This window comes from Macaca fascicularis, chromosome 15, assembly GCF_037993035.2.
Source record: "Macaca fascicularis isolate 582-1 chromosome 15, T2T-MFA8v1.1".
Lineage (NCBI taxonomy): Eukaryota > Metazoa > Chordata > Mammalia > Primates > Cercopithecidae > Macaca > Macaca fascicularis.
Window position 1 is genome coordinate 126,792,107 of NC_088389.1, and position 12,523 is coordinate 126,804,629.

The 12,523-nt window shown below is 43.6% G+C and overlaps 1 protein-coding gene and 1 long non-coding RNA gene across 2 annotated transcripts in view; one reads left to right on the forward strand and one right to left on the reverse strand.

Annotated features, from left to right (window-relative positions):
* The window catches only part of HSD17B3 (hydroxysteroid 17-beta dehydrogenase 3), a 54,600-nt gene that overhangs the window by 25,293 nt on the left and 16,784 nt on the right, over positions 1-12,523 (forward strand). The window contains exons 3-5 of the mRNA XM_005582321.5: positions 8,029-8,104; positions 10,181-10,288; positions 11,599-11,666. Coding sequence (XP_005582378.3) covers positions 8,029-8,104; positions 10,181-10,288; positions 11,599-11,666 — 252 coding nt within the window. The remainder of the gene's footprint in view (positions 1-8,028; positions 8,105-10,180; positions 10,289-11,598; positions 11,667-12,523) is intronic.
* Positions 3,032-5,123, reverse strand: LOC141408690 (uncharacterized). The gene is made up of 2 exons (XR_012424951.1): positions 4,881-5,123; positions 3,032-3,460 (listed from the first exon to the last, which is right to left on the reverse strand). It is a non-coding gene; the product is annotated as an uncharacterized lncRNA (long non-coding RNA).

Sequence of the window (12,523 nt, forward strand, 5' to 3'; positions counted from 1 at the left end):
TAAATATGACGGTTACACTTACTGATAAATGGCAAATGCTCAGATGCGGCTTAAAAATCCAACGTTGATTACAGAGAGGTTGAAAATAAGTGAATGAAAAAACTATATACTGGGAAAATGAAAACAAAAGAAGAGGAATGGAAGCAACATCAGTATCAGACAAAATGTAATTCAAGAGAAGAAATAATATTAGCTTGGTGAAAAAGTAATCACGGTTTTTGCCATGATTTTTGGTGGGGGGTCCGGGTTTCCGAAGAACAACTCAGGGACACGTGTCCAGACGTTATCTTTAGTCGCTGTGGGGAACTGGCATCTCGAGCCAACCTCCGTGGCCATGACGTGAAGCTGTGATTCCCTTTCTGCTCATCGGGTTGCTCGTGTGCGTCTCAGGCTAGCTAGGGGCCTGGAATTTCCCTTGGAGGGACTAAGATTGTCCTTCATTTCATGCTGGTAGGGGTGGCATGGTCAGCGGGCTCCTAAGAGGGGTCCCTGCTCCATCTGATTATTTTGGGCTCTTTCTGCTCACACTTCGAACACTAAATGCGTGGGGTTTTCTCCTCACACCAACCAATTCTCCAACTCTCTCGACACAATCGGATGTCCTCCAATTCAATTCATTTCTAACACTACCCAGAGTTAGCACAGATCCCACAGGTGAAGGGCCCGGTCCCACTAGACTGCCCCCATGCCCTTCAGATCCCAGTTGAAAGTCCCAGGTCTCCTGTACTTCTCACTGACTGGGTATAAATCAGGGACTCCCACAAACCCCTCCTTAGGTTCAAGACTCTGCTAGAATGGCTCCCAGAGCTCAGGAAGGCACCTCACTCACTCAGTTTATTATGAGAGATATCGCTCAGGAATGGCCAAACCACAGATGTGTAGGGCCAGGTGTGGGGAAGGGTTGGAGCCTCCACACCTCTGTGGGGGTACTGTCTCCCAGTGCCTCTGTGTGTTTGCAGCCTAGAAGCTCTCTGAACCCTGTTGCCTAAAGGTTTTGATGGAGGTTTTGTTACATAGGCATGATTGATTAAGTCATTGACCATTTGAGATTAATTCCATCCCCAGCCCCTCTTCCCTCCTTGGAACAAAGAGGGAGGTCGGGAGGTGGGGTTGAAGGTTCTAACCCTGCAATCACACAGTTGGTTTCTCCAGGAACCAGCCCCCATCCTGAAGCTCTCTAGGGGCCCCCAGCCACCAGTCATCGCGTAAGCATACAATCACCACTAAAGAACTAACTCATGCAGCCAAATACCACCTGTTCCACAAACACCTATGGAAATACATTTTTAAAAATGCTCCTTAGTATGCCATCTGCTGCTGAAACTGCTGATGTATATATGAGAGGCTCCTACAATGCAGTAAGGAACCACAACAACAACAACAACAACAACACACTCTCATCACTGAAGATTCCAAGAATCTTAGAAACTCTTGTGTCGGCAACCGGGGACCAAGACCAAACTTCGTAACAAATATCGTCCCTATCGGTCAGGAAATTATCGGGGTATTATGAGCTTTGTGCCAAGAACAAGGGACAATCATCACACATAGTCATTGTTTTCTTACAATATCACAGTTTTTTCTAGGTTCTTTCTCTGAACTCGTTTTGTGATCTAATGTCTGTTGTGTCTTAGCACTCCTGTTGAAACTTGTAATGTGACATCTTATTACATAAATAAGAAATAATTAAGGCTATAAGGAATTTGAATATCTTCTCATACTGGGTTAACAAATATCTGGTAGGGCATCTGGTAAACCTCAAGTTTAATTTAATAGACAACTATTTACAAGACTGGGTAGCCAACAAAGATTTCATGTACATTCCTGAAGGATACACAGGAGCCATTCATATAAACGGTCTGCTGACTAGGCTACAAAGGAAATTGTGACTGATTCCAAAGAGCAAAAGATATACCATTACATTCACTAACCACCATGCAATAAAATTAAAAATAACGTTAGAAAATGATATCCATCCCCACCTATACTCAGAAAGTATTCTCCAGTGTACTTCTAAGATTACAGAAAAAATAAAAGTGGGTACTCTCATGAATTGCAGCCAAGGTGCTACGCAGATGGAAACTTTCGGCTTTAAAGGCATCTGTCAGAAAAAAAAGAAAGATTATAAACAGATTCAGCTTCCAAGAAACTCTAGAAAAGGAACAAGAAGCCTGATTGCTTCTGCCACTCCTTTCAAAAGCAAGATCAGCGGCCGGGCGCGGGGCTCAGCCTGTAACCCCAGCACTTTGGGAGGCCAAGGCGGGCAGATCACGAGGTCAGGAGATCGAGACCATCCTGGCTAACATGGTGAAACCCCGTCTTTACTAAAAATACAAAAAACTAGCCGGGCGCAGTGGCAGGCGCCTGTAATCCCAGCTACTCGGGAGGCTGAGGCAGGAGAATGGTGTGAACCTGGGAGGTGGAGCTTGCAGTGAGCCGAGATCTGGCCACTGCACTCCAGCCTGGGTGACAGAGCAAGACTGCGTCCCCCCCAAAAAAAAAAAAAAAAAAAAAAAAAAAAAAAAATCCAAAAGAGATACAAGGAGGAAATTAATAGAGAACAAAAACTGATGATATAGAAAACACAGGAAGAAATGGAATTGATCCGTTTAAAGCAAACCAACAGTCAAACCAGTTCTTTAAAAATGCCAAATAAGAGACAAATCTTTGAAAAATCTTAAATTAAAAAAAAAAAAAAAGGGGGTCCATCTCTGTGGCTGATGCCTATAATCCCAGCACTTTGCGAGGAGGAGGCAGGAGGATCCCTTGAAGTCAGGAGTCTGAGACTAGCCTGGGCGAAGTAGTGAGACCTCATATACACAAAAAATTAGAAAATTAGCCAGGAATGGTAGCACACACCTGTAATCCCAGCTACTCAGGAGGCTGAGGTGGGAGGATTGCTGGAGCCTGGGAGTTCAAGATTACAGTAAGCTCTGATCTAGCTATTGCATTCCAGCCTGGGCGACGAGTGAGATGCTGTCTCAGAAAAAAATAAAGAAAAAGAACAAAAAAGAAGAAAGAAAAGGACCAATTTTAGGAACCTAGCTACAGAAGAGGAAGTTTATTTTAAAAAGAAGAGGAAGAAGAAAAAGAGAGGAAGAAAATCCTATTTAAATCTTTGTACTGAAAAATTGAAAATCTGGATGAAATAAACAATTTTCTGTGAAAATATAAATGATCATGATTGGCTTAAGAAGAAGTAGAAAAACACCAAGCGATTAGTAGTCATGAAAAAAATGAAAGAGGCAGTTATGAAGAGCTACAGATGAATAAAATGTACAGACATTTTTACAATATTACCAAATCCTCAAGGAATAAGAAAAAGCTCCCCCATATTTCTAGGATGGTTAACTTTGATTTTTGATTTTTCTGTGCTTGGAGGGTTCCTTGGATATGTAACCGCCCAACAGGTTCATTTTGCCTGCTGCCGAGGTCGAGCTGATTTATCAAGACAGCAGAACTGCAATAGAAAAAGAGCTTAATTCACACAGAGCCGGCTGAATGGGAGACCACAGGAGTGACTGGCAGGTCAAGGTGGAACCATCAGTCATCAGAAATGCAAAAAACCTGAAAAGACATCTCAAAAGGCCAATCGTGGCTTGTACAATAGTGATATTTGTCTGCAAGAGTAACTGGGGGACGTTGCCTATCTCGTGACCTCCAATATAATGCTGGGTAATCGTTTATGTCTACACCTTAGCAGAGTTCAGGCTCCTCTCCTCTTCCTAGCCTGGTGGCCCTTCATTAGCTTTACCAAGGTGGTTGAGTTTTGGGAACGGGTTATTATAATTTAAATTATAAACTAAGTATCTCCCAAAGTTAGCTTGGCCCAAATCAAGAATAATTAAGGATAATTTGAAAGCTTACGGGCAAGATAAGGGGTTGATTAGATCAGATCTCTTTTATTGCCATAATTTTCTCACTGTTACAATTTTTGCAAAGGTGATTTCAGATGTGGGACTTTCAGTTTTAAAACTGGGAAGCTCCTGGGACAAGTTGATCCCGTACATGTTTGATAAATTATCCAGATAGATGAGCATGACTCGGATACCAACATGGGACAAGGATGGCATCAGAGAAGTATGATCCAATTTAAATATTTGCCAACGGAATCCAGCAGTTTATTAAAAAAGTAATTTGGAAAAAAGGAACAGATGTAATTGTTCTTAAATTGATAAAGAACATCTACCAGAAGTGACAGGAAACCTCATGCTTGCATCCTGAGAAACACTGTAAGTGTTGGAAGTGTCTGCCAAGATCATGAGGCCAAAAACATGCAAATATTGAAAACTGTACTCTTTGCAGAGAATACTATTGTCTGTGATGAAAACCAAACACTGATGAACAGCCTAGCAGAACAAATAAAAAATTCTGTGAGGTGTGGCTGTTTAAAGAGCTCCCACTCACAATTAATAACAAATTAGAATATATAGAAAAATAGGTAACACAATTGAGGGCTTCTTATGTGACAGATTCTCTGCCACACACCTTTTTTTTTGTTTTTGAGACAGAGTCTCGCTCTGTCGTCCAGGCTGGAGTGCAGTGGCGCGATCTCGGCTCACTGCAAGCTCCGCCTCCCGGATTCAAGTGATTCTCCTGCCTCAGCCCACTGAGTAGCTGGGACTACAGGCATGCGCCACCATGCCTGGCTAATTTTTATATTTTTAGCAGAGACAGGGTTTCACCATGTTGGTCAGGCTGGTCTCGAATTCCTGACTTCATGATCTGCCCTCCTTGGCCTCCCAAAGTGCTGGGATTACAGGTGTGAGCCAATGCGCCCAGCTGTGCCACACACTTTTGAATGTATTCCCTTCTGTGATCCCCAGAACAACTGACTTGCGCTGACAGAAATAAGTGGTAGAGACAGGAATTGAACCTACCTACTTAATCCTGAAGTGTCTTCTATCCAAAATAATTCAGGTCACCATGGCAGTGAATAAACATAAGATCCTGGTGGCAGGAGCAACTCAATGTCCACCCAGATCCCTACTCTCTCTTCTTTGAGTGGAGTTGCAGCTGGTAAGTGGCTCCCAGCAGGGCACTTCCCAGGCTCCTTGACATCTGTGTGAGGCCATGAGACTCATTCTGCAAATGAAAGCAAGCAGAAAGGATGTGGGTCACTTCTTGATCAAGGTGGTTAACAGAGGGCATATCTTCTCCAGCCTCTCTCAATCCTGGCACTAGCTGGATGGCAAAGCCCAGAGCAATCTTAGAGACCTGGCAGTAAAGATGACAAATGCTCTCTCAGCTTTGGGTCCTGAATGGGTTCCCAAATGTGAAATAGGGTCTGCTATATAAGACAAAAACAGACTTCCTTTGTGTTAAACGGCTGAAATTATAGAGTTATTTGTTACAGCAACTAATGTTATCCTAATTAACACAAACCTAACAAGAAATGTCCAGGATTTACATGAAAAATCTTTTAAATGTTTAGAAGGCTATATGAGATTTGAAAAAAAATGGATACTATAATATACTTATGAGTAAGACAACTGATTCCTGCAAAGATATAAATTTTTCCCTAAATATCCCTACTTTAATACTTGTCTAGACAATTTTGTCATTTATTTGGAAGATTAAACAAAGAAGATGAAATAAAATTTCGAAAGAGAATAATAAATGGCAGGAGCCTCCTTAACATTGTATAGGAGGGGTCAGCTAAGATAATGAGGTCAAAACTACACAAATATTGGAAAGCTATCAAAGGCTAATATATGCTTATGATTAAATCAGAAGTGGTCCTGGCATGGAGATTGATAAATAGGTCAGTGCAACAGAAACGATAGACAAGAAACAGCCCCAGGCACACATGAGAACTAAGCATAGGACTAAGTCAACATTTTAAATTAGGAATGAATGGACAAAGTGGAGAATGTTGTTGAGACAATTAGGCACCCAATTTGAAAAACATATTATGGAATAATTTCAACCTCATACCATTCTCAAAAATAAACAAACAAAAAGGATATAGAAAAGCATATTTATATCCTTGAAGTTAAGGAAAATCAAAAAGAACATATAAAACAAGGAAAATATTCATAAATGTGATAACATTACAAGTAGTATATAATGTATGACAAGGGCACCAGAAACAAAGTAGAAAATACTTGCTATGTACATGGCAGGCAAATAATCAATACCTGGGATATATACGACTTCTACAAATTGGTAAGAAAATGATAAGTTACTCCACAGAAGAATGGGCAAGGGGTATGTACTGGTAACTCACACATAACATAGCAAATGATGCTCAGCCCCACTGACAATTGGATAATTGGATAACAATAAAGGGGCCGGGTGTGGTGGCTGACCCCTGTAATCCTGGCACTTTGGGAGGCTGAGGCGGGAAGATTACTTGAGCCCAGGAGTTCAAGACTAGCCTGGCCAACATAGTGAGACCTCATCTCCACAAAAAATAAAGAGTTAGCCAGGCATGATGGCATCTGCAGTCCCAAATATTCCTATACAGTATATAGGAATTAATTTACTCACATATACAAAGAGCTATATAGAAGGTCTTTCACTGCAGCAAAACTGGTAATAGAAAAACTTGGAAACACCCTAAGTGCTCGTTCAAAGGTGAACTCTAGAATACCACGGAGCAATAGAAAAGAATCAAGTGGTTCTTCGTGGACTGCTATGGAAATATACCCGATTCTTAGAGATAAAATATGTCATTAAGTTAAAAAGAATATTGCAGGACGCTGCTTATAATGTCATTTATGTAGGATAAAAATAAATAAAACTCACAAAACAAACCTTTATTTCTCTATGTGCCGATATATGCCTGTAAATGTAGAGAAAAAGTTAGGGAAGGCTCAACAACAAACTGAAGGTGGTGGGAGCCTAGGGTGGGTGGGGAGATGGGCAGGGACAGGCTTGGAGACATGTTTTTCCTTGGCATTGTTGGAATCTTTTACAATGAGGATGTATTTGTGCATATAATAGTATAATTTAATAAACACAAACAGAAAAAGATGAAAATCCTGAGGCTTCCACTCCAGAGATTTTTATCAGGATGGTGTATTATTTCGTTCTTGCACTGCGATAAAGAAGTACCTGAGACTGGGTAATTTATGAAGAAAAGAGGTTTAATTGGCTCACGGTTCCACACGCTGTACAGGAAGGATGACGCTTGCATTTGCTCAGCTTTGGAGGCCTCAGGAAACTTACAAGCACTGCGGAAGGTAAAAGGGGAGTGAGCACATCACGTGGCTGGAGCAGCAGGAAGAGCGGGAGGTGCTACACACTTCTAAATCTCCGGATCCCTGGATGACTCATTCTTACCATGGACAGCACCTGGGGGATGGTGTTAAACCATGAGAAATGGTCCCCACGATCTAATCACCTCGCACCAGGCCCCACCTCCAACACTGGGGATTACAATTTGACATGAGATCCAAACCATATCAGATGGTTTGGTGGGAATCGGTGTTTTTTTTTTTTTTTTTTTTTTTGACATCTCCTTGGGTGATTCTGAGACCGTGGGCTACAGTGAATTACTGGCTATTGGAGACTGTATCTCATAGACCATAATTCAGCTTCTTATGTGTTTTCTATAATATGTAACTCTTTCTTGTGAGACGGAGTCTTGCTCTGTCACCCAGGCTGGAGTACAGTGGCACAATCTCGGCTCACTGCAACCACCACCTCCCGGGTTCAAGCGATTCTCTTGCTGCAGCCCCCCCAAATAGATGGGATCACAGGCATGCGCCATCACGCCCAGTTAATTTTTTTTTTTTTTTTTTTTTGTAATTTTAGTAGAGACAGGGTTTCACCATGTTGGCCAGGCTGGTCTTGAACTCCTGACCTCAGGCTGAGGCGGGTAGATCACTTGAGGTGATCCACTGGGGTTGCGCTGTTCCTAGCCCAGAAAGCTTTGTCACGTTCTGCACACTTCAACCCAGGTGAAGCCACCACGTCACACTGCCAGGACACGCACAGCCTCGGGACCAAGTCACCTCGACACAAACCCTCCCTGTCTGCTCACCATCCTTGTCTCTTTTGGTTTTTCACTCCCACTCTCAGCTAGCAAGACGTGGACTCGATGTCGTGCTTATCAGCCGGACGCTGGAAAAACTACAGGCCACTGCCACAGAGATCGGTGAGTGACCCCCAAACAAGGGAGATGTGTGTGGAGCCCACCAACCAAGCTTGCGCCCACCCTGCCAGCTGACGTACTTGGCATCCCCACATCTGCTCTCAGGGCCTGGGGCACCAACTCTCCCGGGCAGCCTGGTTACCAAGCAGAGGGCGGGATGGAAGGTGTCACCTTCAGTGCACACTGGCGCTGTGAGCCGGCGGAAGCAGGAACCAGCTGAGGCACAGATAGGTCCACTTTCTCCTTTGGGTTGGTGCCTTTGTCGCTAGATCAGCTCTGCTCATCCTTGAGGCCCTGGCTGCCCGGTTGCTTCTGCCACTCCCTTCAAAAGCAAGATCAGTGGCCGGGTGCGGTGGCTCACGCCTGGAATCCCAGCACTTCTGGGAGGCCGAGGCGGGCGGATCACGAGGTCGGGAGATCAAGACCATCCTGGCTAACACGGTGAAACCCCGTCTCTACTAAAAATACGAACAATTAGCCAGGCGTGGTGGCGGCGCCTGTAGACCCAACTACTCGTGAGGCTGAGGCAGGAGAATGGCGTGAACCCGGGAGGCGGAGCTTGCAGTGAGCCCAGATGGAGCCACTGCACTCCAGCCTGGGCGACAGAGCGAGACTCCGTCTCAAAACAAAAACAAAAACAAGATCAGTGTTTGGGACTTCCCTTCCCTGTGCCTATGCTCTGCTCTTGGCAGGAGGATGAGCGACAATGCTTACTGGTGTTTGTCAGATTTTAAAAACAGTTTTGATCCAGGATCATCATGTATGGACGTGGAGGTTGTACACTGTACAACCCTGAGGCAACTTTTATATCACAATGTTTTATTATTATGATTTGCTCTGAAGAGTTCTTTTGTTAATAATGATAATCATATTTCTTTTGGGACCTTTTAATTTTAATAATTATTAATTTAATAATTAATAAACTTTTTAACTCAAAGGGATGAGACGTTAGTTCTGGAGACTTGTGAAGACCATGGTGGGTTGTCAGGGGTGAGCCTTGTCTCCCTGGGGGAGATCTGGGACAGGAGATGGGTGTGGGAGGTGTGGGCTGTGCAGTCACACCGTGGAGCACAGTGCCCTTGAACCCATGAATTCTGCTTTTGTTCTGTGTCTGGATATCAGAAGTAACTTTGACTAGGACTGAGACAATCCTCAGTGTTTGCCTCACCATGCTGAAATGTGCTTTTTATCATCCTTTTGAAAAGTAAGTAGTGTCTTTGTCCTGAAAGCATTGTCCACCCCCGAACTATGCCTCAAGATTGCTTGGCCCACAAATACCAGCTAACTCCAAAGCAAAGCAGCTCACCAAGCCACTGGTAAACTCTGCTTGTTGCTTTCACGTCTGCCGGAAAACTCTCACAGAAGGCAAGTGAACACAGAGTAGTGGGGAGCGCGTTGAACTTGGAGTGACCAGAGAGTGGACGGTCTTGGGTATGTCAGTTAGCTTCTCTGAGCCTTCATTTTCTCCTCTGGAAAATGAAAACCATAATGTCTACTTTAGAATGTGGTAGGGACGATGACCATAAGACATCGTATATGTAAATGCTCTGTGAGTGCTAAAGCATTGGACACATACAAAGAGTTGGTGGGTCTGTGTGGAGGAGACTTGACACTTGTGAGCAGAGGCAGTGTCAGACCTTGCTTTTACAACTGTCAGTCTGACGTCTCAAACTTGAGCAAGCAGCAGAGTCACTCGGAGGTGTGTTAAGCAGGTGGCTGGCTGGGCTTCACCCACAGTTTCCGACACAGTCGGTCTGGGGTAGAGCCTGAGAATTTGCATTTCTGACAAGTTTCCCTGTAACCCTGATGCTGTGGTTTGTGGACTCCACTTTGAGAACCGTTGCAGTAAATCTATCTTAATGCATATACGCGTCCCTGCAGTAACTCTTAGAGACACGTAGAAACCACCATTCACCAATCTCTTAGCACCTCCCAGCATTTACCCAGCGCCATCTCCCATTTCTGTTTGGGGCAATGGGCTGTCCTCTTCAATGTCTGCTCAGGTAATACAGGAGTACTTCACAGGCAAGGGGGCATCTGGATCCCTGTTCATTGAAAAAACTGTTGTCTCTCATGTAGAGCAGACTACGGGGAGGAGTGTGAAGATTATACAAGCAGATTTTACCAAAGATGACATCTACGAGCATATTAAAGAAAAACTTACAGGCTTAGAAATTGGAATTTTAGGTGAGTAAATTGCAAGATGCAAAGCTTGTTGTAATACATCAGTGAAATAACCTGGCACTGATTAGTGACACCTGATTATTTCATGGTGATTTATGCTGAAACCATGACTATATTTTAAGCTATAGCGTTAAGTTGAATATCAAAGCACACTTCTTCTAGAGGCATCACTGAATAAAAAATTTATATATTGGTTTGGAATGTATCAAACATACATATTTCAACCCCCAACTATATTTTCTTTTTTTAATTTGAGATGGAGTCTCACTCTGTCGCCAGGCTGGAGTGCAGTGGTGTGATCCGGGCTCACGGCAACCTCTGCCTCCCAGGTTCAAGCGATTATCCTGCCTCAGCCTCCCAAGCAGCTGGGATTACAGGCGCCGCCACCACGCCCAGCTAATTTTTGTATTTTTAGTAGAGACACGGTTTCACCATATTGGCCATGCTGCTCTCAAACTCTTGACCTTGTGATCCACCCGCCTTGGCCTCCCAAAGTGCTGGGATTACAGGTGTGAGCCACCGCACCCAGCCGGACCGACTATATTTTCTAATATTAAAATGAATTTTCTTTTATGGAACTGGTGTTGGCATTTGGCAGAAAAAGAATCCCAGAAACATTGGCCTAAAGGAATTAGTTTAGCAAACAAACATTGCTGTGATTAATCCGTGAAATACTATAGTTAGTTGAGAATTGACTCTTTCTTATTCAGAAAACAATATAGTATTTGTTTCTGTAATGATTTACAGACAAGCTATTTTATGGCCACGTGCACAGTGCAGTGTTTATAGTATACATAGAAGAAAGTCAAATTGGATTTCTAAACCTTCTGCTGAATTTTTAAAATAATTACATTTTTATATATGAAAGTGTACAGTATATCATTGCAGAAAAAATGGAAAGAATAGACAGGCTGATAAAATAAATATGAATCTCTTAAAATCTCAATACTCTGAGATAGCCTTTTGGTACATACTTTTCTAATCCTAAACACACATGTATTTTCAAAACCAGAATTATACATATGTGCTGTTTTGTCATATATTTTAAAAAAAACTTACATCATGCATCTTCTCCCATGTAAACAGCCCAGTCATAGTTTTTAATGACTACACTGCATTCCAGCGTATGACCACCCCATGATTCACTGATGGTGTCTCCTACTATGGGACAAAATTTTCCCTCCACTTTCCTCCCTGTTATCAAATCACACTGTGATGAGCAACCTTACATGTCAATCTTTTTGTACATGTTTCTTTGGGAAAATCTCCCACCTGATATCCTGACACATTTTTGTTTTGCTTCTTTCTGCCAGTCAACAATGTCGGAATGCTTCCAAACCTTCTCCCAAGCCATTTCCTGAACGCGCCAGATGAAATCCAGGTAGACTTGTGCTCTTCTGTGCATACTTTCCTCTTACCCAGGTTCTGGGTCCCCTGGCTGGGTAACAAGTCAGGCCCGGGAAGGCGCGATGGAGGCGTGCATCCGGCCGAAATCCTGGACTGTGTGTATTCAGGCCCCCTTTTCTCTTCACCTGAGCACTCGATCCATAGTCAGCAGTACCACTTTTCATGGTATCTCTGGGATATGGACATCTTCCTTCTTCTCTGCACATCAAAACTTACCTGTCCATTGTCCCATTCTTTTGGGGCGCTGCACTCCACTTTATAAAGCGTAATTCTGCCTAACACATTCGCAGCTGTCACCACGCATGGGAGAAGACCAGCTCTTTGGCTTTCTCTGTCTTCCCAGGTACCAAGATTTGTTTAACTTTTAGTGTGAGGGAAGTATGTGACACAAACTCTGTGGCTGGCAGGACTGTAAGTTCAGCAAGCTTGACTCAGACCCATGGCTGCCGTTGTTGGTTGGGAGTACATTTTTAATGGCTTTAACAGTTCCTTTTTTTTTCTTTTTGAGATGGAGTCTCCCTCTGTCGCCCAGGCTGGAGTGTAGTGACATGATCTCGGCTCACTGCAACCTCCGCCTCCTGGGTTCAAGCTATTCTCCTGCCTTAGCCTCCTGAGTAGCTGGGACGACAGGCATGCACCACCACACCCAGCTAATTTTTGTATTTTTAGTAGAGATGGGGTTTCACCATGTTGGTCAGGCTGCTCTCGAACACCTGACCTCAGGTAATCCGCCCGGCTCGGCCTCCCAAAATGCTGGGGTGACAGGTGTGAACCACCGCGCCCGGTTGCATTTAACAGTTTTCGAAGGCACAATTTGTTGACCCTTCCTTA